Source organism: Pomacea canaliculata, linkage group LG6 (genome assembly GCF_003073045.1).
Source record: "Pomacea canaliculata isolate SZHN2017 linkage group LG6, ASM307304v1, whole genome shotgun sequence".
NCBI classification, from domain to species: Eukaryota; Metazoa; Mollusca; class Gastropoda; order Architaenioglossa; family Ampullariidae; genus Pomacea; species Pomacea canaliculata.
The window spans coordinates 15187080-15210129 of NC_037595.1; the positions used below are offsets into that span (position 1 = coordinate 15187080).

Genomic DNA, 23050 nt, shown 5'->3' on the forward strand with positions numbered 1-23050 from the left:
TATTATTGACTGTGGATTACTGTTGATATTTTGTCTACTTGTAAACTTGTGTTTGGTTCTAATAATTATTGGTGCCTCTAAGGAGGGACGCCCTTAAGCGATCTTATATTGGTTTTTTTCGGAAAGAATGCGCATGTCTGCGGATGGTCCGTGACAATTACATTGATAGAAGAAGTAGAAAAATGTAATTGCTAGGTGCCAGGGAACAGGCATTCCGACTTTCTTTAGTGATCTGACCTGATAGGATTCAGCAGGCCCTGCAAGAAGAGGGGGCGCAACTTGCAAAAACTAGGGAACAGATGGATATGGAAGACATGCTACTGACAGCAGAATCTGATATAAAACTTGCCAACATGTATCTCTCTAAACACAAACACAGAGTCTGGAATCGATGGGTGATGTGAATTGTTTGCTGTGGTTTTGTAGAAAGAAGCTGACAACTCCCAGATAACCTGTCACTGCATTACTCTTTCTCTTGCATACCATTAAAAAAATTTTTTTTTAGAACTTAAGCAATCAGATTGCAAGAAATATAGTTTTTGCTTTCCTGTACTAAATTAAAAAAATGAAAGATCATTGTAGAAAACATATTTTCTACTTTTAGCAAGTTTGGTTAGAGTTTAGACCACCAACTGTGAACTGGTCAAGTTGCCATCGCTCTGACTAATGACAAGACAGTATGGTCAAGGCGGTTCCCATAAATCTGACCAGTGACACAGGACATGCTGGCCTACACACAAGGCGGCAGGGTAGAATAGTTTTAGTACCTACAAACTTCCCTGAATAGGTCCAAGATCAATGGGTGACCAGGGACGTCCCACAGGTAGGAAGAGGTGACAGCCTCGGACTAAGAGAGAAACATCCCTTTCCTCATCTGCGTCATCGAGACGAAGTCCATCTCGAGGAGACGGAAGAGAGCTGTTTGCTGGACTTAGCGTATATATCGTTGGAAGTTTACGCCAGCGGGAAGTTAGACTTATAGTATTGATGTAAGTAAAGAAATGAACTGCGAACACTGGATTATGAACTGTGAATATTGGATTACGAACTGTGAACATTTATGAGGCAAGCAGCATAGAGAAGAGAAATAAGTTTTAAAATTACCTTCGGACTTAAATGTAAACTATTTCTGCGTATATATATATACACACAACTGTTTTATTAGATTCATTTGCTTCATATATATTGATCTATTTTACTGATTTGGTGAATGGACATGCAGTGAGTGTTGTAATTAGATGGGCAGCTGTACCTTTACAAAAAATAAATGTTTATCTTTCTAATCTACAAAAGAAAAAAAAAATTACATACCTTGCAAATGTGATGATTGAGATTATACCAAAAATGAGCTCAACACAAATTAGTGCCAGCTGAACACCAGATAATATTATCTCTATTCTGAGCACATATGTTTGCCACAGCAGCAAAAACACGGCACCAAAAAGAGCTGGTACACTCAAAAGGATGGAAATCACCATTCCGGTGATTTGTTCCATGAGGTTTCCTTTCTTTCCTGAAACAGAGTTGAAGAAAATTGTTACTATACCCAGCACAAATAATGGTCAGACAGCTCATGCTCCATTTTGAAATCATAAACAATTCCCCAGTACAACACCATGATGAAGCTACCACCAGCTTGACGTAATTGAATGTGTCATACAAACTCAAAGAACACACTCTACCAGAAAGTCTGACGCTTGATACACTGTTCATACAGTGCACAGCTAGAAACCAGCTTTAACTTTTGCTGGCTACATGACTTTGGCATTTACATTTGATACCCAGAAGTGCAGCGAATTTCAAGCATTTTCAATAATGAAACGTATCAAGCAAGACAGAAAGACAAATTAAAATGTAGTTAAACTTTAAAGAAAGTAAAAACAATGCTTTCTCGTAAATTTCAAAGAAAATCATGTAAATCTAATGGCTTTTCCAAAAATATTTTTGGTACTTGCTTTTTTTTATTATATGGTTTTAGAGTAAAAATGATTAAATATAATGCATATGCTACTATTTAGTTGCTGAATATATAAAAATGTACACAATGAAGTGAACATGTTAATCAATTTATTGACCATATTTTACCATCTTGAGTAAGTGCTGTGAACGCCCCCCCAACCCCCGGACAATTAATATGATGATGAAACAGCAGCATCATATGCACAACAGTGACAAACATGCAGTTTCTCTATAACCTGATAGTAAAAGTTTCTTGTGGTCTTGTGTGTTGTAAGCAACAAGATCGCTACGTCATCTCTACACTCAAAGTGGAGTTAGTCTTCCAATCCTAATAAGTCTTGTTTTTGTTGGAAGCTTTAGCAGTTATCTTTGGCTATCTTGAAAGTCTCACAGAGAATGTTTTTTTAAACTTGAAAAACTAATGATACATCTTCCTATTGTTATGTCCAAGTTGTTGCAAGAAAATCAACTTTAGCCACATAAAGGCTCAGAGAGAATCCTACTGACTTGTTTGGAAGTTTGTAGATTGACTTTGGCAAAGATGGTGCATTACACCAGCAGTAAATAGTTATGAAATAGTAAAGCTGTGACTCTTTTTTGGGGGAAAGGGGAAATACAGCCTCTGGGTATCTTGTGATGGTGTCAATCAACATCAGGATGTATGTTCTACCTCGAACGGTTTTTGAAAAAGTCCAATTAGATCACTAGCAACTAAGTTGAAGGATTAAATCAGCGGTTCTCAACCTGTGGGGCGCGCCCCCCTGGGGCTTACAAGGGGGGCGCGAAGGTGGTCATTTTTTTAAAGTTTCTTATACTGGTATTAGTGAAATTAGCTTACATTGCTGGCTAAGGGGGGCGCACGGACGTGCCTTTGTTCGTCAGGGGGGCATCACTAGTAAAAGGTTGAGAACCACTAGATTAAATGATGACCAGCATTTGTTGTCACCATCAGTTCTGTATGTTTTGCTCTCTTGCTACAGTCTTTTGCAGATCTCACAGTAAATGTGTGTCAGACACTGGGCCACCAAAAATAGATCAGAACTTTCAAAGTCTATTTTAGACATCTATATGACCTGAAATAATACTATCATGGCCATGGCCTGTTCATAACATTGAAGGGGGGGGGGGGAATTGGTGTTTTACGCCCGTGTCAGCAGCTAAGGCTATATTACGGCAAGCAGCCAGCCCTGTAAACAGATGCCACGTGCAGAGAAAGATCAGCGTGCCCGAGACGAGAAATGAACTCAGGGCAGCCAACCTTCACTGCATTGGTGACAGGCGCTAACAGCGCTAACCGTTGCGCCACTGGACCGCTCCCTCATAACATTGAAGGGCTTATTCACTGGTATACTATATGTTGGTCTGTGACCTTTCTTAGCCTTCAGAATTCCATAACATATGCCATTATGGCAGTCAAATGGCAAAGTGCCTGTATCCATAAGATATGCATGACGGCAAAATCTTTGCAGGATAATTTTAGGATCTATTAGTTTAATTATATATGTACACTGCAAATTTCTCTGTGATGATTGTATGGCCTACGTGCTCAGAGGTGATGCTTAGAGTGGTTAGTTGGCTGTATCATGGCAATACAATACATTAGAAGGGTGGAAAACAAGATTCCCAGGTGGTGCAATAACAATACCACTAACAATTAAAGCCAGCAAAGATAAGATAATATAAAAGGGTAGATAATATGTTAAAAAGGGTGTTTTGGCCAAAAGGCCACTGTTAAGCCAGAACCTTAAACTAGAATCTAAAGTTAATTCATTAAATCTGATGGTAAAAAGCTGCTAATGGGATAGATCTAAAGAAGAAAAACAGAGAGCCAGTTATAAAAAATTGCTGTCAGATACTCTGAATCCCAGGACGTAATTAAACATGAACAACAATAAAAGTCCCTGATACCAAGTAAAAACTGGTAGGAGTATGACTTATAAAAGTAGAGAATGTGTGGCATTGGTGTGGTGTGTCCCATTTTAAGCCTACTACTACCTCCTCACACCACACAGAATGGCTTGGAGGTGGGCAGTCAGAAAAAGAAGGGTGACTTATTACCCAGTGGTGTTGTCATAGGGGCTGAACTTTGAAGACAGACTTACAGTAAGATAACACCAGTGACTGCAATTGATCAGGAGACTGACAAGAGGCCTTGGTGGCCTGGTCTGCTCAAACCTTGCCTAGGATGCCAGCATAAGCAGGAACCCAAATGTAGACAATCTCCTTACTATGATTTGCATATGGATCTCAACCATGACATGGTAGATAAAACAAAAGAAAACCTTGGAGAGCAGACAGCAAATCTGAAATGATTCAGAATTTCTGTTTTGAAGATAACTGAACATGGTGAAAGGCTAGCATGATGGCATAAAGTTTTACAGAGAAGATGGAGCAACCATTTGGAACCATCCTTAAAAATAAATCAGAACCCAGGATAGTTAGAATATCCTGCAGGTGTTGAAAAAAGATAAGGTCATTGGAACTATCTTTTGTAAATGTTGTAAGGTCTATATGAATCTCAGGAACAGGAAGAGTCCCAGAAAGAGCTGGCAGGAGAAGGAGAGGATCTAATTGTTGAATATCCACTCAGGCAGCCTTTAAATGAGGCGTAATGTAGAGGGTTAATGGTTTGGGCTCCTTGAGCATGAAAAGCATACAGGGCAGCATGCTGAGAATGAAAAATAGCATAGTAAGTAGGGTGACATTTCAAATGACAGACATGGGACAGCGAAACATAGTCTAGATTGGATTGCACCTGACATGGCCAACTACTCGAAGAATATCCAAGGCTTTCTGACATGCACTGTAGTTTACAAAAGTGAATGAATACTTACTAAGTGGGAGAAAATGTGAAGCCACTTTCTGTCACTCTCTTTTGCACAGTTAATGCACTGCTGAAAATGGCATTCTAGACACGGTAGGGATCTGCCCCAGGTACAGAGTGCGGTCTTCTACATACAATGAGGTTCCCAAACCTGGACAGACTTTAAGACTGAATCTATTTTAATGTTGCAGAAGGTGAGAGTATGCTGGCCCAAGAGATGCCTATTTCCTGTTCCAGAGGACTGGATGGAACAGACCCAAAATGGACTTGAATGAGGAGATGGGAGATAAAGTCTTGATGCCATGCCAACTTTGTCCCTTGTACTTACACTTTGCCTCACTAATGGCATTCTGTCCCCCCCATTTGCAAGTTTTTTTTTAAATTCTGAGAAATACCAGTCTAGAATATATGGTTCTTATTATTTCAACACAGATCTGAGTTCTTTCATTACTTGGGATTTGATGACAGTTTTATTGGTGGGGATGACAGTATCAACACAGGTCATATAAGAAGAGACAACATCAGCCAATTCATCAAATTTGTAAAAACACTCCTGTAGGTAGGCAGTGCTCTCTTCCATCCAGCACTTTACTGTCTCACCACTGGCTTAAATCACTAACACACTATCTTACACACCAGTGATAGGAGAATGCTGCTATGATGCTTGATGGGATAGTAAGCATTAAGGTTTATAAGCACCATGCAGTGCCATAACACAGGTGAATCACAGAATCCCTCCATGTGGTTGAGCAAGACACATATTGCTCATAAATTTTAAGCATAGTTTGGGCATATTTGTAGTAGCTGCAGGTCACTACAAAAACCAATTTTGCCACTATTGTGCTAACCAGCTGAAGCACGTGGCAGGTTTAGTGGGGAAAATCAGTTTGACAGTTGACAAAGTGAATAGAAACATGTTATAATTGTAAAATGTTTGCTGATGGTAATGAAAACCTACATCTACCTCACATGACTCATATATTACTTATATATAACTATTTATTGCTTATATATAACTATTTTTTGTTAAATTAATACTGATATGATGAAAACTTAACTACTGACACTTAGAAATGGTTCCTATGAGGTTTACATTTTATGGAGAGAATGATAAATATTGGCAGCATTAACATCTCTATTCTCAAATTGCACAAGTGGCTTTTATTTCTCTTTAATTTACTCACCAAAGAAAATTCTAAAAGACTCAATTCCCACCATGAGAAAAATAAGAATGATTTCTGCGGCAAGCACTCCACTGCCAAATGGTAATGTCTCACCTGCCAAAAATAAAAAAGGGAATTTTTAGAGTGACATATCCCAGCTTTATAACATCTATGCATGTATGAACCAATATAATGACACACAGAACACAACATGTAAAATTGCTGTCTATAGAATGTCATAAAGAATTAAAGCTATGTAGCCAGGAGTTGCACTAAGCTTGCAAAATGTATTTGAAAAGCAGTAATCCAGGCTGTAAATGCATTTTTCACACCACAGTTCCAGTCATAGAATGGATCATTTTTCTGTTTTTACTGCTTATAGGGTTAACAGCAAAATACCTCTTTGAAAAATGAGTTCCCAAGCTGTTGGAAGGGAAGCAGTGCAGATCACCGATATAATATAGACTTTCAAGATGTTCAACTGTTCATCATCCTTCTTCTTATTCCTTTACGCCCCCAGTGGAGCATAGTGCTGCAACTAGACCACACCATCGGATCCGGTTCTGGGCATCCCTTTCCAGTGAGTCCATATATCAGCTGCCTCCACCTTGCTGTGGACCAATATCCTCCATGTCTGTCTGGGTCCCCCAACCCTGTGCCTCCTGAGCGGGTTGCAGTTCAGAGCTTGTCTTGTTAAATTTTCGGCTGGCTTTCGCAGGGTGTGACCAATCCAGCCCCACTTCCACTTCTTGATGTCTTGCTGGCAGGTGTTTGGTTGTTTCTCTCCAACAGGTCTGTATTGGGCCATCTGATGTTGAGGATGTGACACAGACATCTGTTGACAAATGTCTGAATCTTGTTGGTGATGGTCTTTGTCACATTCTAGGTCTCAGACCCATATAGAGTTTAGTTTAGTCCTTGTTACTCCTCAAGGAGCATAGGGCTGCAACAACATGTTGTGGTACTGTTGAAGTTTCTGTAACAGCTTTTTTTTTTGCATGACTGGATTGTTATCCCAAAGCAAACCCCAAACCTGGAGGGCCAGGGTGCAACATTTTAGTCTACGCTCTCCCCTGACAGACCTGTTTGGCTTGGTTAGACCTGCCAGGAGCACAAGGCTCCTGCCGACATAGCTCTGTGGACTGACAAGGCTCGCAAGCCACCACACGACAAGCTAAGTTGCGTCAACTGGTGGTGGGACCCATATAGAAGGACTGACTTTACGTTTGCATTGAAGATGCGGATCTCAGTATGCAAATAAAGCCAAATTTTCTGCAGCAGGGGGTGTGGCATATCTGCTGCGGCTGTTGGGTCTGCCTTGAGTGCCTCTGCAGGAATGCCATATGGGCCTGCCACCCTGCCACTATTCAAAGACTCGATGGCTTTGATGATTTCTGCCTTGGTTGGTGGGTTGGTTTTCACTTTGAGCTGCTCGGCTGCTGGGGCAATGTCCAAAGCAGTTGCTGGTGGAGGCCAGTTGAGTATTTCTTCAAAATGTTCCGCCCAACACGATCTTTGTTTTTTTTTTGATCATTACCCATCCCCAGTAATGACACTGCCATTCTTATTCTTTACTGGCCTGCATGCAGTGTTTTTCCTTCCTGACAGAATTCTTGTAATTTGGTATAGTCTCTTTGTGTTTTGCCCAGCTGTTTGTCCTGCCTCTTATGCCATTCTGTGTGAACTGTCTCTTGTTGCCTCTTGCACTCTTCATTTCTCGGTTCATCTCCCAGTACTTTGCTCTGAGCTTTTTTTTTTTCCTGCTGGTCTTGACACTGGTTGATCTTCTGCTCTTTCCTTTCCTCTATCTTTTGCCAGGTCTTTAAAGTCAGCCATTCCTTGTGCTGTTTCTCTTTCTTTTCCAGAATGCGTGTGCAGGCAGTGTTCCCCGTCTCCTGTAATCCTGTCCAGAGGTTGGCCACTGTTTCTTCCAGGAGTCCCTCCACCACCGCAAACCTGTTTTTAACTTCGCAGTTGAACTCTTCTTGCTTTCTGTGGTCTCCAAGAAACTGCATGTTGAATTTGTGGTGCAGTCTGTCTGATAAGTCATGGAAGGACCTCAGCTTTATCTTGATGATTGCCACCAGCAGGTGGTGGTCTGTGGCTGCATCTGCACCACACCTTACCCTGATATCCAGCAAACTCCTTCTAAATTGGCAATTAATGGTGATGTGGTCGATCTGGTTTTCTGTATGTCCATATGCCCCCGTATGCATGTAAATTGAATGAGGACAATTCAGTTTACCTGCTACTCGCAGAGTGCTAGTTGAGACCTAGACACGCTTACGGCCTATTCAGATTCTGCATGCACGGAACTCTAGTCGGTCTCCATTAGCTTTCCGCGACTGGCAGCGGGACAACTGCTGCTATTTTTAGAAGCGGCGAAAACCCAATAGTGTTTCAGTGAAGGTAAAGGTCGAAGGCTATTTCCTATCGTCACCTTGTTCTTCCTTTACATCGAGCTGTTCTCTCCAAGGCGTCATCTAATTAATTAGGAAGTCATTGTCTCAGTGTTATGCATTTGACCCTATTGTAGTCGAGGTGCAAGTAACTCAGCATGAACTTGTATTACTGGACTGCTGGCAGACGATTTTTTCCAGTTTAACTACTAAAACAAGGCATGATACTAAAAATCTTGTGGTTTATTCACATTTTAGATTAACTCCTAAAACGAGGCATGATAATACAAAGCTTCCAGTTTAGTCACATTTTTTGTTAGGCTTGCCTAGACTAAAGGCCTATTCTCACGCGGGAATGTTCTTGTACAAAAAAAAAAACGCAGCGCATTATGGGTAGTCAACAATATGGCAGACGACATCAATGACGAGATACTTTTGGAAGCAACTGCGGCTACGATAGTGATATTGCATAATTCAGCAGAGAGAAAGAAAACTATATGTGGGTGAGAGAGTGGGGAACACAAAAGAGTCGCTTAGGAGCATATTCATGTCTTCTAAAAGAAATATCTTCGGAAGATTAACGAGAGTACGTGCAGACGCTTTTTGCGAATGTTATCTTCCACTCTTAAATTGTTACCTGTTATGCCATTACCCATAGCACAAGCGATTTCCGTGAAGGCATTCTAGCCTTATATCTGTTCATGTAATCGGGGTGTGCAGTGTCGAACAGACACGGATAATTCTCCCAAAGAGAAGTCGTGAGCACACAGCTCTCCTCCGACCGCATCGCCATTGTTTACAATGTGGAGGTAAGAAGGGAGCCTACTGTGTTCAAGCATTCCGATTGGCTACAGCTGTATCTCGAAACTTGTGAGGCAGCGATCTCTCACCTTGGTGTGTTTGCATGGTTACTAGTGGCATGGGAGACAAAGAAAATAAGAAAATAAGCAAAGGGGCTGGCGAAAGAATTTATCAAAGAGTAGACGGGTTTGTGATAAGTCAACCACAAGTGAGTTGTATCTTGTGATGATATTAAATCTACAAAAGTTTAAAATGTTCAATAAATAAACGTATGGGCAAGGCTAACTTCAGTGTTTCAACATTGTTTGTGGAGATCTCCCTCAAGCACCGTCCGTGTTTTATTTTGTAGTGACACTGTGACTTAATATAAAAAATGAGATTTCATGGGGAGCCATCACGTAAAGGGTGAATGCCTGTGGGTTGGCTTAGCAAAATCCCCTGAATGCAAAGACAAATGAAGAGCCTTGAAATGTAAATATTTACAATTATAGCCTGTGTTCAGGCCAGGCAATCTTTCAACAGCCTACACCCCATTTGGAACTCAAGAGCATTATCCTTCAGCAGTGAGACCCACATCTTCAACACCAACGTGAAAGCAGTCCTACTGTAAGGTACTGAAACCTGGAGAGTGACAAATACCATCAACAACAAGCTACAGACCTTTACCAACCGATGCCTAAGCCATATTCTGGGAATAAGATGGCCTGAAAAGATCTCCAACATCGGTCTGTGGAAAAGAACCAACCAGAATGCCACTAGCCAAGACATCAAAAAGAGCAAATGGGGCTAGATAGGACACACCCTGAGAAAACCAGCGGCACCCTTGCCAAGCAGGCACTTGACTGGAACCCTCAGGAGAGGAGAGTTGAGAGACCAAAGCAGACTTGGAAAAGAACAGCAGAGAGCAAGGCAAAGGACATCAGAACCACCTGGGCCAAACTGAATGGGGCTGCCCAAAAGCAGGTCCATTGGCGAGGTGTTGTTGCGGCCCTAGGAATAAACTAATAGCCTTTCAGTCAAAGGTTGTATTAAATTTGTTACATCATTAGACTGATAACCTAGAATCCTAGATGATGCATTATTCAAGGATTGAAAGCAAGGGACTATTTAGTACACACATATACCTAGTTCCTCCTGACTGAGGAGTACCTGGCATTTACAAAGCGTCTACACATATGCTGAACACACAGAGTTGCATTTGGAGAGGGTAACATTGTAGTACATGTTGAAAACTGCTGAATACATTCACTGAACAGGGTGATTTAAACACACAAAATATAAGTAAATTGACAAATGACAAATATTATTAATACCAGAGGTTAATTATAAGTCTGCTAAGTTACAAAGCAAGTGCAAAAGTTACAAAACAAAGTGGTACATTCTAAAAGAATGGATGGCTTAATTAAAAAAAAGTAATTCCTACATCTAAGACCATACCATTCACAAACATACACCTTTCACTTACTATTCAATAGTTGAAATGATAAAGGAAATGATATTGTATATATATAATGCTTCTGTATTTTGGCATAGCATAAGGTTTGCCTGAATTTAATAAAACAAGTATTCCAGCAGTGACATGTTCAGACATTGACTAAATGCCAATTTCTTAATTGCAACAAAAACCCTATTTCTCTGCTTGACACCAAGGATCTTACAGCTAACATGGGCAATAGTGTTCAAACTGTTCCTATCATGGACAGACAAACACAGCATTTGGCATTTTAAACCAATGCTTGTATTTGTGTGGATTTGATTTTATAACCTTTTACTTAATCTTTAAAGAATTCTTGAAGAAATATTTTGTGTAATCTAGAATGACTTGGTTCATCCCTTACATCAGCGGTTCTCAACCTTTTACTTGTGACGCCCCCCTGACGAACAAAGGTACGTCCACATGCCCCCTTAGCCAGCAATGTAAGCTAATTTCACTAAAACCGGTATAAGAAACTTTAAAAAATGACCACCTTCGCGCCCCCCTTGTCTCATATCTGCATATATATCTATAATACCCCTCTACTCACTCAAATTTGCATATATATATCCCCCAACACACACAAACCTCCCCTACTCACTCATATTTGCATATATATATATTTTAAAAAAAACCTAAACACATATCTGCTTATGTATATATGTGTAAACCCCCCCACACACACACACATATCTACTTATATATGACACACTCTCATATATATATAATACCCCCTCCATACATACACACTTATTCATACCTGCATATATATACATTTATCTAATACCCCTGACACACACACACACCTCCCCCCACACACATATCTACTTATACAGATTTATCTAATATCCCCAGACACACATATCTACTTATATGTTTCAATCCCCAACATACACATATTTGCTTATATATACTATCCCCACCCACACACACGCATATACTCATATTAGCTTATATATGTATATATGTAAGCCTCCCCACTCCATACATATACACATTCTCTTAATTCTTCTAGACTACCGTCATAATAACAAACTGAGCTCGTCTAATAAGGGCCTTTTTATTTGTTGATGTTAATAAGGAATGGAACTTACAGGCATTAGGAGTGTGAGTATAGTAAGGTGATAAATTATTTGTGTTGGTCAGCAAATTTTTTAGAGTTGAATTAAGGTGACCAGACGTCCCGCTTTAGGCGGGACAGTCCCGCTTTTGACCTCGTGTCCCGCCTGAATATCCCGCTTTCTGGCTTTCTGGCAAGTCCATCAAATGTCCCGCTTGTCTTTAAAAATCACTTTTTTCGGCGTTTTTTGACGGTGACGACACCATCATCGGCACGTGTCCCGCTTTCGCCCCCGAAACGTCTGGTCACCTTAGTTGAATAATGAAATTCATCCCTTTCAAAATATGTAGAGCGTTTCATTTATAGGGTTTTATTTCGTCTACATTTGACTATAGGTTTGTTTGGCAATCCTTCGTGTGTTGTGCATTGAACACACATCTACAAGCACCATACAAATTCAATTATTAATATCATATAAAAGTTTAATTAATTTTCTGTGCGAGTCTCAATTCGAATCAAGTTGAGGTCGATAAATCCAACTGCTTTTGGAAATTCATAGGCCTGATATGTTCAGCACCTTCATCCGGCAATGAAATTTTGTTAGGTACCCGCCGATGCAAAACATCGGTTACTCATGCCTTAGTATGACTAACAGTCAATTTGTCTACATCAGTGCATTCTCCACACACTTCTTGAAAGTATAATGTGGCCAAATATCGTAGGGTGATGAGCACGAAGTAAAGGTGTTAATGTACTTTGCCAATTGGTGACAGTGATGTTGCAAGCCCCTTCTGCTGTCAGCGCTAAAATGATCTCTCATCTAATATGAATTTTGCAATACAATTCTAAGTCATCAAACATTTCAAATGGGTGTGATCTGTCATGAAACAGCTGATTTCATCTCAACAATCAACACTGCCACTGAACACAGTGAAGGCCGCCGTATTTCCTTGCAAGTAACAAGCTATTCAGCCCTGAGAGCACCAATAACTTTAAACGCGATCCGCCAGGCCGGAGAGCTTCTCCAGGCTCCCATGCATACAAATTTTCCGCTGCTATTCACCCTGATCAGTGCTACACCTGTTTAAACCCATCTACATGCATATGGGGCCTGGTGAAGTCCAGGTAAATGGTGTGTGTGGAAAGACTGTGGCTCCGACTACAAGGTCATCGAACAAGCAGAAGTCTATGAGCAGCTCACCATTTTCATTGCAATTGCCCACACTTTCTATCTATTCCTCTTTGTGCATCAGGTTGCACATAAAACCTCAACCAGAGTCTGCCATCGATGTCGATCGGCTGAAACCCGCTCCAGGTGACCCCATGTCCAGCCCTTTCCTTTCATCTCCCTTTCCACTGTTTTTCTCCAAGTTTCCTTCATCACACTGTGCTTTCCCATTATGTGTCCTTTGTTAGTGTTGTCATTTCCAACTTTGGCATTCATGTTCCCCATTATGATCTTTATGTCTCATTTTGGAGAATGATCAACCAGCGCCTGCAGTGAGTTGTAAAAGTCTTCCTTTTTCTCTTCTTTAGCTGTGTTGGTAGATGCATAGCATTGGATGATGGTGATATTCCTTTGGAGTTGAACCTGGCTGACATGAGTCATGGGGAAGATGGTTCCCATGCTATTAGTGCTCTTGCAGCATCTGGTGTTATCAGTCCTGCTACTCCTTGTGTGTGGTCATCGTCAGGGTCCTTCATGTCCTGAGTAGAGGATAGTCTCCCATGACAAAAGTCTGGTCTGGCTGCTGCCATTCCACCTGGTCTTGTACAGTTCTTGGGCTACCTGAGCTGATTTCCCTATCTCTTAAAGGGGTTCTGATATTTCAGGTCCCTATATCCTGGTTATTGCCTTGGCCATGAGACAATGGGTCGGTGAACTGACTTCCCAAAGGTTTTCGCCAACATGCATCACAGGCCCTTCTGAATAGGGATCTTCCTGTCCAGGCTCTCATTGTGCTTGCATTGCATTTGCATTTTCTGTAGCAGGGGTTGTTTTACAGGGTGGGGTTGCTAGCCCCATGCTCAACCCTCCTTCATTTGGGCTTGGGACCAGCAGGTTATCCAGGGTGTTTCCAGGTGGAGTTTTCATCATCCTTAATGAGTAGCAAAATGTTTTCATAGACTGTTTTCGTCTGGTGCTTTTTGAATGTTCGAAACACCGCAGAAAATGATATAGCAGGATAGATTTCTACTGGATTTATGCAAGAGCACCAAATCAATTCAACATCAGTCAAATATGTCAAATACAGCATCTAGTCACAAATCATGATGTTTAGAAGTTAGTTCTACAGTTAGTAGTTCAGATCTACAAAGTCATTATTAAAGGGATTCTACAGGCAAAATAAAACAGTTTAGTATCGTGTAAAGAGTAGGATCAATTTGAATCTCGTCTATTTATATGTGTGTTCATGTGGAAAATATTGAAGAATTTTAGTAGAATGTTGTGTTTAATAAGAGAAATTACACGAGACTCTTTTTTAGCTTCGACGAAATCTCGTTCTCCGTCACGTGACCCTATGTGACCCTATGTGTGGTTTCCATAGTGAGAACCATGCCTCAAGAATGTGCTGCACCCGATTGCCAAGAAAAGATGGGAAAAGAGTCAAAAGTTTCTTTTCATCACTTTCCTAAAGACGAGGCGATACAAAAAGAGTGGGTCATACCAATAGAAAGGCTCGATCCCAGTACGAAAAAGCTTTGGGAGCCCAAAGAGTGGGACGTATTATAATCCGAAGCCATCTTGATTGTGTATTAGTTTGGATATCACTAATCCAACGCAAAATCTTCCCAATGACCACAGACAGTTCATGTCAGAGACTGATGTCATAAGGACACAAGTCTTCCATCTCGGGAAGATATCGCGATTACTCAGCGGAAGAACACTAGGGTCGATTGAACTGGATTTTTTAAATTTTTATAAAACATCGGCGACCGAAATAGTGCTAATATGTGGTAATTAAGCGAGAAATGAATCCTTTATTTCTCTTGTATTGCTCTCGTGCTCTGTAATTGTAACTAAATATATTTTTGAAACGTTTGACCGTTGCCACAGCCTTATCACAAGCCTCGAGTAACCCTTTAATCTATGATTAAAAACAGATACAAGTGACACTCAAAAATAGTTCCTGTCCACAGAAAAAAAAACTCATCGTAAGATCTAATGGGTTGTTGAATAATTTATGACATATTTTTGTTTTTCTACGGGCATTTATGTAAAGAACAAAGATTAATGAAATATTGTCCTCTTCGTTCGATAACCCTTTGCCATCTTTCCGTAAGCTTCATAATTTCTTATGATCTATGATTATTTATTATTATGAGATGGACCTGTCTTAATCAGTGAAAAACTGAACAAAGTGTTGATCTACAGTCTTATGTGAATTGAGTCAGTAATTAATCCCTTTGAAAAAGGATCATGTTCCTTATGTTTAACTAGCATATCACAAAGGTTTATATGCACCGTCAAATGAATGTCTTTCATTTTATCAGGAGCCAAAATATTTATCCAGGTTGGTAAATTCTTGGGGACCTTGTGCTGGTGTTGGTCCCTACTCTATGATGCTGCAAATGTTGCTTACTAATTCTGGTGGCCTCTTTTCCTGTTGTTGTTACTTGCTCTTTATGTCTAGGAAACCCGCCATGTCTGTAGTAGTGGTGTATTGGTTGCCAGATCCCTTATGTTGCCCTATTCTAGACTTATAGTTTTAGTAACTGTATTAGTTTTGACCATTTTAAGGATCTTCGGTTTGTTTTAGTTTTCTTTAATTTTGTTTTTGTCTTTTTAAATCTAGTGTTTGTATGGTTTTCTCTCTTCTTTATCATTTGTGTATTTCTCCCCCACCCCCCTTGTTTCGAAGATGTTTTTAATTTATATGGTTATACTAGCTTAGCAGTATTAATAATTCATTTTTGACTAAGTTTCAGGTTATTGATTTGGTTTTTAGCACTTTTTTAAAATGGGATGTTTGCTTATTTATATGATTCTTAAGTTAGGTTGTCTTTCCACCACTGTTGTCACTAATGATAGTATAGCATGTTTGTCAAATATATTTTTCAAGTCAGTGGAGATACTTCAAGAGTAAGATTAGATTTACAGCAAATAGTGTCAATGAAATTAAGTTTGTAAAGTTTGCTGCAAACTAAATGTGCATTAGACAATTCCATATTAGAACAGACAATAGTGGACTGATGTGAGTTCTGGAATAATTATGTCATGACTGGACTGATGCGACACCCTGTCTATCGTATATCCAGATTTATGAGAGGGCACAGCATTCCACTCGTCACCAACCTACCTTTAATAACTATAGCATATGTACATGCAGACTTACCTTTATACACAAAAATGAGAAGTTCACAAGAAACAAAAAATGCAAAATACCAGCTGTTCAGATACAGCAATATTTGATAGGGAAGAGAAGAATGCTGGGTAACATTAAGGCAAACAGTGTGAGAAGAGTGACAAAATTAAAATGCTTAACTTTATATTATATTAACTCAAAGTCCCCCATTCCAACTGTTAGTATTCCATGTGTAATGCAATTTTATGTGAAATGTAACTACATCTAAATAAGTTAGTCTCTAAAAAACACAATTTAAACAAAGTTACAAAATGACTTAAAAAACAAAAATTTCAATGGACATGAATGCATCCCATTTTGATTAAGCAAAATCTAAAAAATAAATGTGAAAAAGGATACGACCATCTGCACACGACCTGCAAAGAAACTTAAAATTAGAAATGGGTAGATTTATCTGAAACCAATCAACCTAAATTAAAATAACCCCACTGCATATATTTCTCCTCTCATCCATAAATAAAAAAAAATGGTTAACTTAAGATATCAGGTTAAAACTGAAATTTAATGTTTAGATGCTATCTCTGTGGTTTTCATTCTATTTATTTTGCCCTTGATTAAAACTTATAAAAATGTTTTTACACATTCACATAATCAATTGCCATACAAATGATCCCAGATAGTGCCCAAACATTTTAAAAGCTTTCAACTTTTTTCCTGCTGAGGGTAAGATCTGAAGGAAAGATCCATATTTCTATATCTGGAGATGCTAGAAACAATTTAGTTATTTTATAAAAATTGTATATTTACACAGAAAACTTAAAACCTTGTAACTATTAATTTAGCCAAGTCAAAATGAGAATGCTTAGATACATATCAAACTTCCTCATATTTTATGGCTGTACTACGTTAATGCAGCATCCACAGTAATTTTACTGTAGGAATTAACTAGTACAGGTCACCAGTTGTTTTAGTTTTCCGATTTTATATTTTATATCAGTTACTTTCTGTTCAGGGTACGATTAGTACATGTAAAAAAAGAAACATGTAGATCCCTAGTCTTGAACATGCCCAACAGGAACGGATAGAACATTATATAAGCCAACTGGAATGGAACTGTGGTGTGCATAGGAACGTTTTCAGCCTCACAGTTTTTCAACTGGACCGAGTAAGCTGGGAGCAAATACAGACTCCATAACTTTCATCCTACCATATGGCATTCTAAAGACATAACATTTGAATGTTCTGTTGTGAGTGTCCATGTATGTGTTATTATTATTCTGTGTGTTTATCTTTTTTAATCAAGTACTTTGAGATAATCTTTGATGTGGAATAAAGCACTCTAATAATGAAATTTATCATAATCATTATTATTCTTCTTCTACCGCAAGATATCTGTCAATTGCAACAGTGGTCAAATCTGGCAACTAAATTTGTATATAATGAAATCCCATAGGCGGAACTTTGAAGAAAGTGCCTAATGCAAAATTCTAACATGCAAGTTTCACCAGAGCAAATTCAAAGGATACTTAGGAATACCTTTAGATACATCTACATAAAAGACTTTATTAACAGAGTCAATAAAATGTTTGGTTAAATTCCTACGGTTTTCAGGCTCCCTCAGAAGGCTGATTTGTGTAGTTATTAAAAAAAGGTTTAGTCTCCACTTCGAACTGAAATAGGTTGTTATGGACGCCATGATGAGGGATCTACACTAAAACCCCCCCCACCAAAAAGAAGAAAGAAAACAAAACCAAAAAACAAAACAAAAAACAAACATAATCCCCACACAAGCCTTAAACCTAGCCGAAACCCAAACCCTAACTTTAATATTAGCTCCTGCCATCGCGTGCTCTCTTAAAGAGTAACAGATCTTTTAGTGCAAAGATTGAACTTGACATCGACACAACTTGTATATGCATGTACGTGTCTCAACACTTTCGAGAACAGACTGCATGATAAGTTCAGCAAGTGCAGATCATCCCATAGCAAATTTAATGTAAACTGGCAGTGCAGGGCTGATGAAAAGTATCAAAGATCGCAGAAAATGTCAAGATTCGGCAACAGATATGTCAGATCTAATCATCATTACGCCGATTTCTCTATGACAGGGGTGTCAAACACCTGGCCCGCCATGAAATTTTACCTGGCCCGCGAAAGAATTTTAGAAAATCATTGTTAATGACAAGGCGACAATTAGAAGGCAAACAACAGAAAAGTTCACGTCGAGCACAGCAAGCGATGGGATGAGTTTAGTAAAGTTTGTACAGACCACCAACAGTGCACTGGTCAAGTTACCACCGCTCCTGTTAATGACCTGAAGGGATGGTCAAGGCGGGGCCCATAAATCTGACCTGTGACACGGGACACCCTGGCCTGAACATGGGCCGTGTGTCGAAGATTTTTAGTACCTGTTAACTTCCCTGAATCAGTCCGAGATCAAAGGGTGACTAGGGGCAACCTACGCGTATGATGAGGCAGCTCAGCCTCAGACTAATAGAAACTCATCACTTTCTGAATCTGTGGGCTGGCGAGCGGAAGTCGTCTCGATGAGACGTTAAGTTGTGAGAAGCACACTTGTGTAGATCAAGTTGGTGGGAGTATAGCTTCTTCAAGGACTTATATATATATATCAACCATCTGGAATTATATGTGCGAACTGTGCATGATACGTGTGAACTGTAAATTATACACGTGGACTGTGGATGATAAGTGCCAACTGTGGAATACTGACTATCCAGTTCCTGCATCGTCAAGAGTAAATGACTGCCGCCAAAGAGATAAGTATAAATAGCAAGCCACGGTGTTGAAATAATTGCTGCTTGTGTATTGATGATTTGTGTCTTTTTTGCCTAATTATATCTTCTTTTACATACATATACTGATGCAATAACATCACATGTCATAGCAAATAGTACAGAGCACAGCACGCAATTGTTTATTAGAATTAACTGAAAGCTGTGTGTAGTGTGTGAACTTAACGCTAGTCGTAGGTATTGGTGCGCCATCTGTCGGGGAACAAAGGCAGATGATCAGAGCTAAGCACGTGTTGTGACTTTTCTAAAGACTTTTACTTAATGTAAATTTACTTAATAAAGATCGAGAACATTACACTGTGTAGTGAAGGGATTTTCATAATTTCAATATCAATCAAATTTTAAATTAAAGCTAGCCGTTAAAATGGCCAAGAGAAAAGTTGATTTTGAAAACAGAGTCTTTCAAAGCCAATGGGAAGCTGAATACGTGCTTACTAATATCAGCGGTAAACCAGTGTGTCTACTTTGTGGAGATACAATAGCTGTGACCACAGAATATAATCTGAGACGGCATTACGAGACTAAACACCAGGACAAGTTGAAAAGCCTGAATGCAGAACAGAAGCTAAAGAAAGTGGAGGAATCTAAGATGACAGCAGACATTGTTCACTATAGCAACATCACAAAGTGAAGCTGCTGTGAGAGCAAGTTTTATTGTGGCAGAGGAGATTGCTAAATCAGCCTGGCCATTCAATGAGGGAGAGTTTGTGAAGAGTTGCATGATGAAAGTGTGTGTAGTCTTGTGTCCAAACGAAAAGTAAATGTTTGCAAATGTAAGCCTCAGCAGAAACACGGTTGCTAATAGGATTTGTGAGATGGCCACTGATGTGAAAACACAGCTGATCGAAAAAAGCAAAGACTTCGTTGCATACTCTCTTGAAGTCGATGAAAGTACTGACACCTCGGACACCGCACAACTCGCCATCTTCATCCGTGGAGTCGACTCCAGTTTAAATATCACAGAAGAAATATTAGCCATAAAATCCATGCATGGGACGACAGGAAAGGACATTTTTGACAACGTATGTCAAAGTATAACTGACATGAACCTCCCCTGGGACAAACTTGTTGCACTTACAACAGATGGAGTACCAGCGATGTGCGGCCCAAAGAGTGAAAGAGTAGACTATAGTTGCAAGGATGCGGTCACATATCCAAGAAAACTGTAGTGGGCAGTTGATAGCATATCACTGCATAATACACCAAGAATCGTTGTGTGCTAAAGTCCTCAACATGGAGCATATTTGTGTGAGCAACTTTTCTCTGTGATGAAGATCAACAAAACATCGCACAGGAGTCGTCTTACTGATGTACACTTGCAGCCCATCCTGAGAATCTCCACAACATAAACGAACTTGTTGCCAAGAAAAGATGTCAAACGTCCATTTCTGACAAAATAAATTAAGAAGAAAAACTGCTAAGCCTTGGTTTGTTATAACTTTAATTTTGTTTTAATGTATGATTTTGTTTACACAAAATTAATAACAAAACGTTTAGTTTTCTACTGTTCAATAAATTCGGCCCGCAACCTTGTACTCAATGTACTGTATAGTATACGATGTGAGACTACGACATGCTGATTACTAACTGTGTAAAATAAACTTACATACAAATGCTAGTAATCAAATTATTTTTCATAAACGTATAATTGTTTTTCATTCTAAATAACTGTATGACTTTTCTTTGCTTTGGTATTCCTACTTCTTTTCGGTTTAATTGTTCTTTCAAATACTTGCCTCGTTGCTGCAACGGTTGTTGCGCTGCCATGTTTGGCTTCGGAACTGTTGCAAAATAGAAACCTCTTGCGACATCATTGCATATTTTGTTCTGTTGGTTAAATTGAAATTGCTGTTAGAAAACCAATATTTTTAAAGTATAAAAATATATTATATAATATAATAAAACTATTACAAAAATATTTACTCCGTTCTTCTATCATGGAGCGCACCAGGTGATCAACGTGGCACCAACGTGTATACTATTTTATATGTGTTCCTGACAAAATAATCGCAGATCATTTTCAACGTTTATATACGTGAATTAAGAAGTTATTCTTCGTGAAAATTGTTTAAAATTGTGCACTTATCTAAACTTAGTGGAGAGAAACTAACATCACGTGACACCACCACGCTTCCTTTTGTCAGTTTCATGCACGGAAGTCTGCCTAAGTTGTGTGTACAATGACTGCTCAACAGGTCCATCGCGCAATCGTGAAGCAGGTAAGGACTGAATTGTTAGTGTATATTTTAAATTCATTTCAATGATATATATTTAAAGCATTGTTCGTGTGAAGTTCATATGGATTGGTCTCCAAGCTTTATGTTTCCATATTTTCAGAGTGATGATCATGTGTGGCAACTGTTTTTGAACCTTTATCATATGTTACATGTTTTTTATGAGGTTTGATGGGGCTTTGTTAGTCTGTATGAAGAGTCAGTTAACGCTGCTACTAATAATTAATTTGTTGTGACTTGGTGCCACATTAAGGCGTGGTCATTTGCTGTTTTGGGATTTTCTTGGATCTTCGGCAGCTTCTATTAAATATGCAATCACGATTCACAGTATCTAGTAAATAACGAATACATGTACATCACAAAAAATCCATCGGTGGAACTACATGATCTCTTTCTAGCCTTGCAGCACGTTCGCTGATCTTTCGAGCAAGCCTTTTTATTTTAAACATTTACAACATATTAAATTAATTATCCTTCCCTGGTCCAATTTCACGCTTTTTATGCAGCTTGTTGTCACTACAAAGTACAAGCACATTATATTCATCTGGGCCCCTGGCCATTCTGGGTATCCTAGGCAGTGTACGAGCAGACCAGGCCACTACGCTTGGTAACTTCCTAGCTAGCTATAATCACTCTAAGGCTGCTATCATGGCCGATGCCTCAGGGATACTCTGGCCCAAAATAAGTTTAATACTATCCTCCCCTGCGTTTCTAACTGGAAGTAGTCCTAAGCCGATTTCCACCAATGCCTCTCATTCTTACTTTTTGCTTCTTTTCAAGCACAGTTTTTAGCACTTTTTTCTTACATGCAGGCCCACTCCCATTTCCCCTCTCCCCCACTGGTCCTTATTTACCTTGTTTAAACTTATTTAACCAGTTATATTCTCATCCCTGAAACTTGTAAATTTGTGCTTTCAAGCTTAAGATTTTAAATAAATTCAAAGCTTACAGTTTTTGGTTTTTTTTTTTGTTAGAAGCCACACCTTAGTCATCATTAGTTTCGTCCTTGTTACTCCTCAAGGAGCAAGGGCTGCAACACTGCCTTGCCAGCAGACCAGGTTTTGGGCAGCCCCCCTCAGTTGGGCCCATGTGGTTCCGATGTTCTTTGCCTCGCTCTCTGCTGTTCTTTTCCCAAGTCTGCTTTGGTCTCCCAACTCCCAACATCCCCTGAGGATTCCAGTCAAGTGCCTGTCTAGCAATGGTGTCAGCTGGTTAGCACAAGGTGTGTCCTATCCAGCCCCATTTGCGCTTTTTGATGTCTTGGCTAGTGGCATATCTGGTTGGTTCTTTTCCACAGGCCGATGTTAGAGATCTTTTCAGGCCATCTTATTCCCAGAATATGGCATAGGCTTTGGTTGGTAAAGCTTGTCGTTAATGGTGTTTGTCACTCTCCGGGTTTCAGTACCTTACAGTAGGACAGCTTTCACGTTGGTGTTGAAGATGTGGGTCTTACTGCTGAAGGATAATGCTCAGGAGTTCCAGATGGGGTGTAGGTTGTTCAAAGTATGCCAGGCCTTGCTGATGCGGCTTTTGATGTCATATCTGCTCCACCGTCCTTGTTGACAATTTTCTCCAGATACGTGAAGCAGTCACGTGCAGGATGTTGTCTCCTTGAAGTTGGATTGGGTGTTCCTGCTTGTTGATTCTCATCACTTTGGCCTTTTTTTGTGTTGACCTTTAAGCCAGTCTTCTCTTTCTTCCTCTGCTAGCTTACTCGGTTTGGTTTCTGCATGTTGTTGCCAATGAAATAGGAGACATATCATCTGGCTTCAAATGTTTCCTATGAAGTCAGTATGCATCCAATTTTGCAAACTGCAAGGTATGCTTCCAAACCCATCTATTTCTGTTAATGGCACAGTACTCAAAGTGGTCCAGGAAGTAAAATTCCTTGGGTCATCTTTGACCATAAACTGACTTTTCTCATTCATATCATATCTCTACGCCTTTCTTGTCAGAAAGCTTTGGACATTCTTAGAGTAGTTGGCGAGCGGGGGTTGGGGTTGCGGTCTGCACTGT

General features: G+C 39.6%; 2 protein-coding genes across 3 annotated transcripts in view; one reads left to right on the forward strand and one right to left on the reverse strand.

The window, feature by feature from the left end:
• Positions 1-20774, reverse strand: part of LOC112567039 (transmembrane protein 216-like) — a 37443-nt gene extending 16669 nt beyond the window's left edge. The window contains exons 1-6 of one of the 2 annotated variants that reach the window (XM_025243504.1): positions 20724-20774; positions 20537-20627; positions 16387-16403; positions 16018-16111; positions 5968-6060; positions 1312-1513 (exon numbers count right to left, since the gene is read on the reverse strand). In XM_025243504.1, coding sequence (XP_025099289.1) covers positions 1312-1513; positions 5968-6060; positions 16018-16111; positions 16387-16403; positions 20537-20567 — 437 coding nt within the window. In that variant the 5' untranslated portion in view covers positions 20568-20627; positions 20724-20774. Of the gene's footprint in view, positions 1-1311; positions 1514-5967; positions 6061-16017; positions 16112-16386; positions 16404-19878; positions 20078-20536; positions 20628-20723 lie in introns of those variants that run through there. The other variant, XM_025243505.1, reaches the window with a different exon arrangement.
• LOC112567036 (staphylococcal nuclease domain-containing protein 1-like) overlaps positions 20764-23050 on the forward strand; it is an 87869-nt gene continuing 85582 nt past the window's right edge. Inside the window, exon 1 of the mRNA XM_025243497.1 lies at positions 20764-21019. Within this exon, the coding sequence (XP_025099282.1) occupies positions 20981-21019 (39 nt within the window). The 5' untranslated portion in view covers positions 20764-20980. The remainder of the gene's footprint in view (positions 21020-23050) is intronic.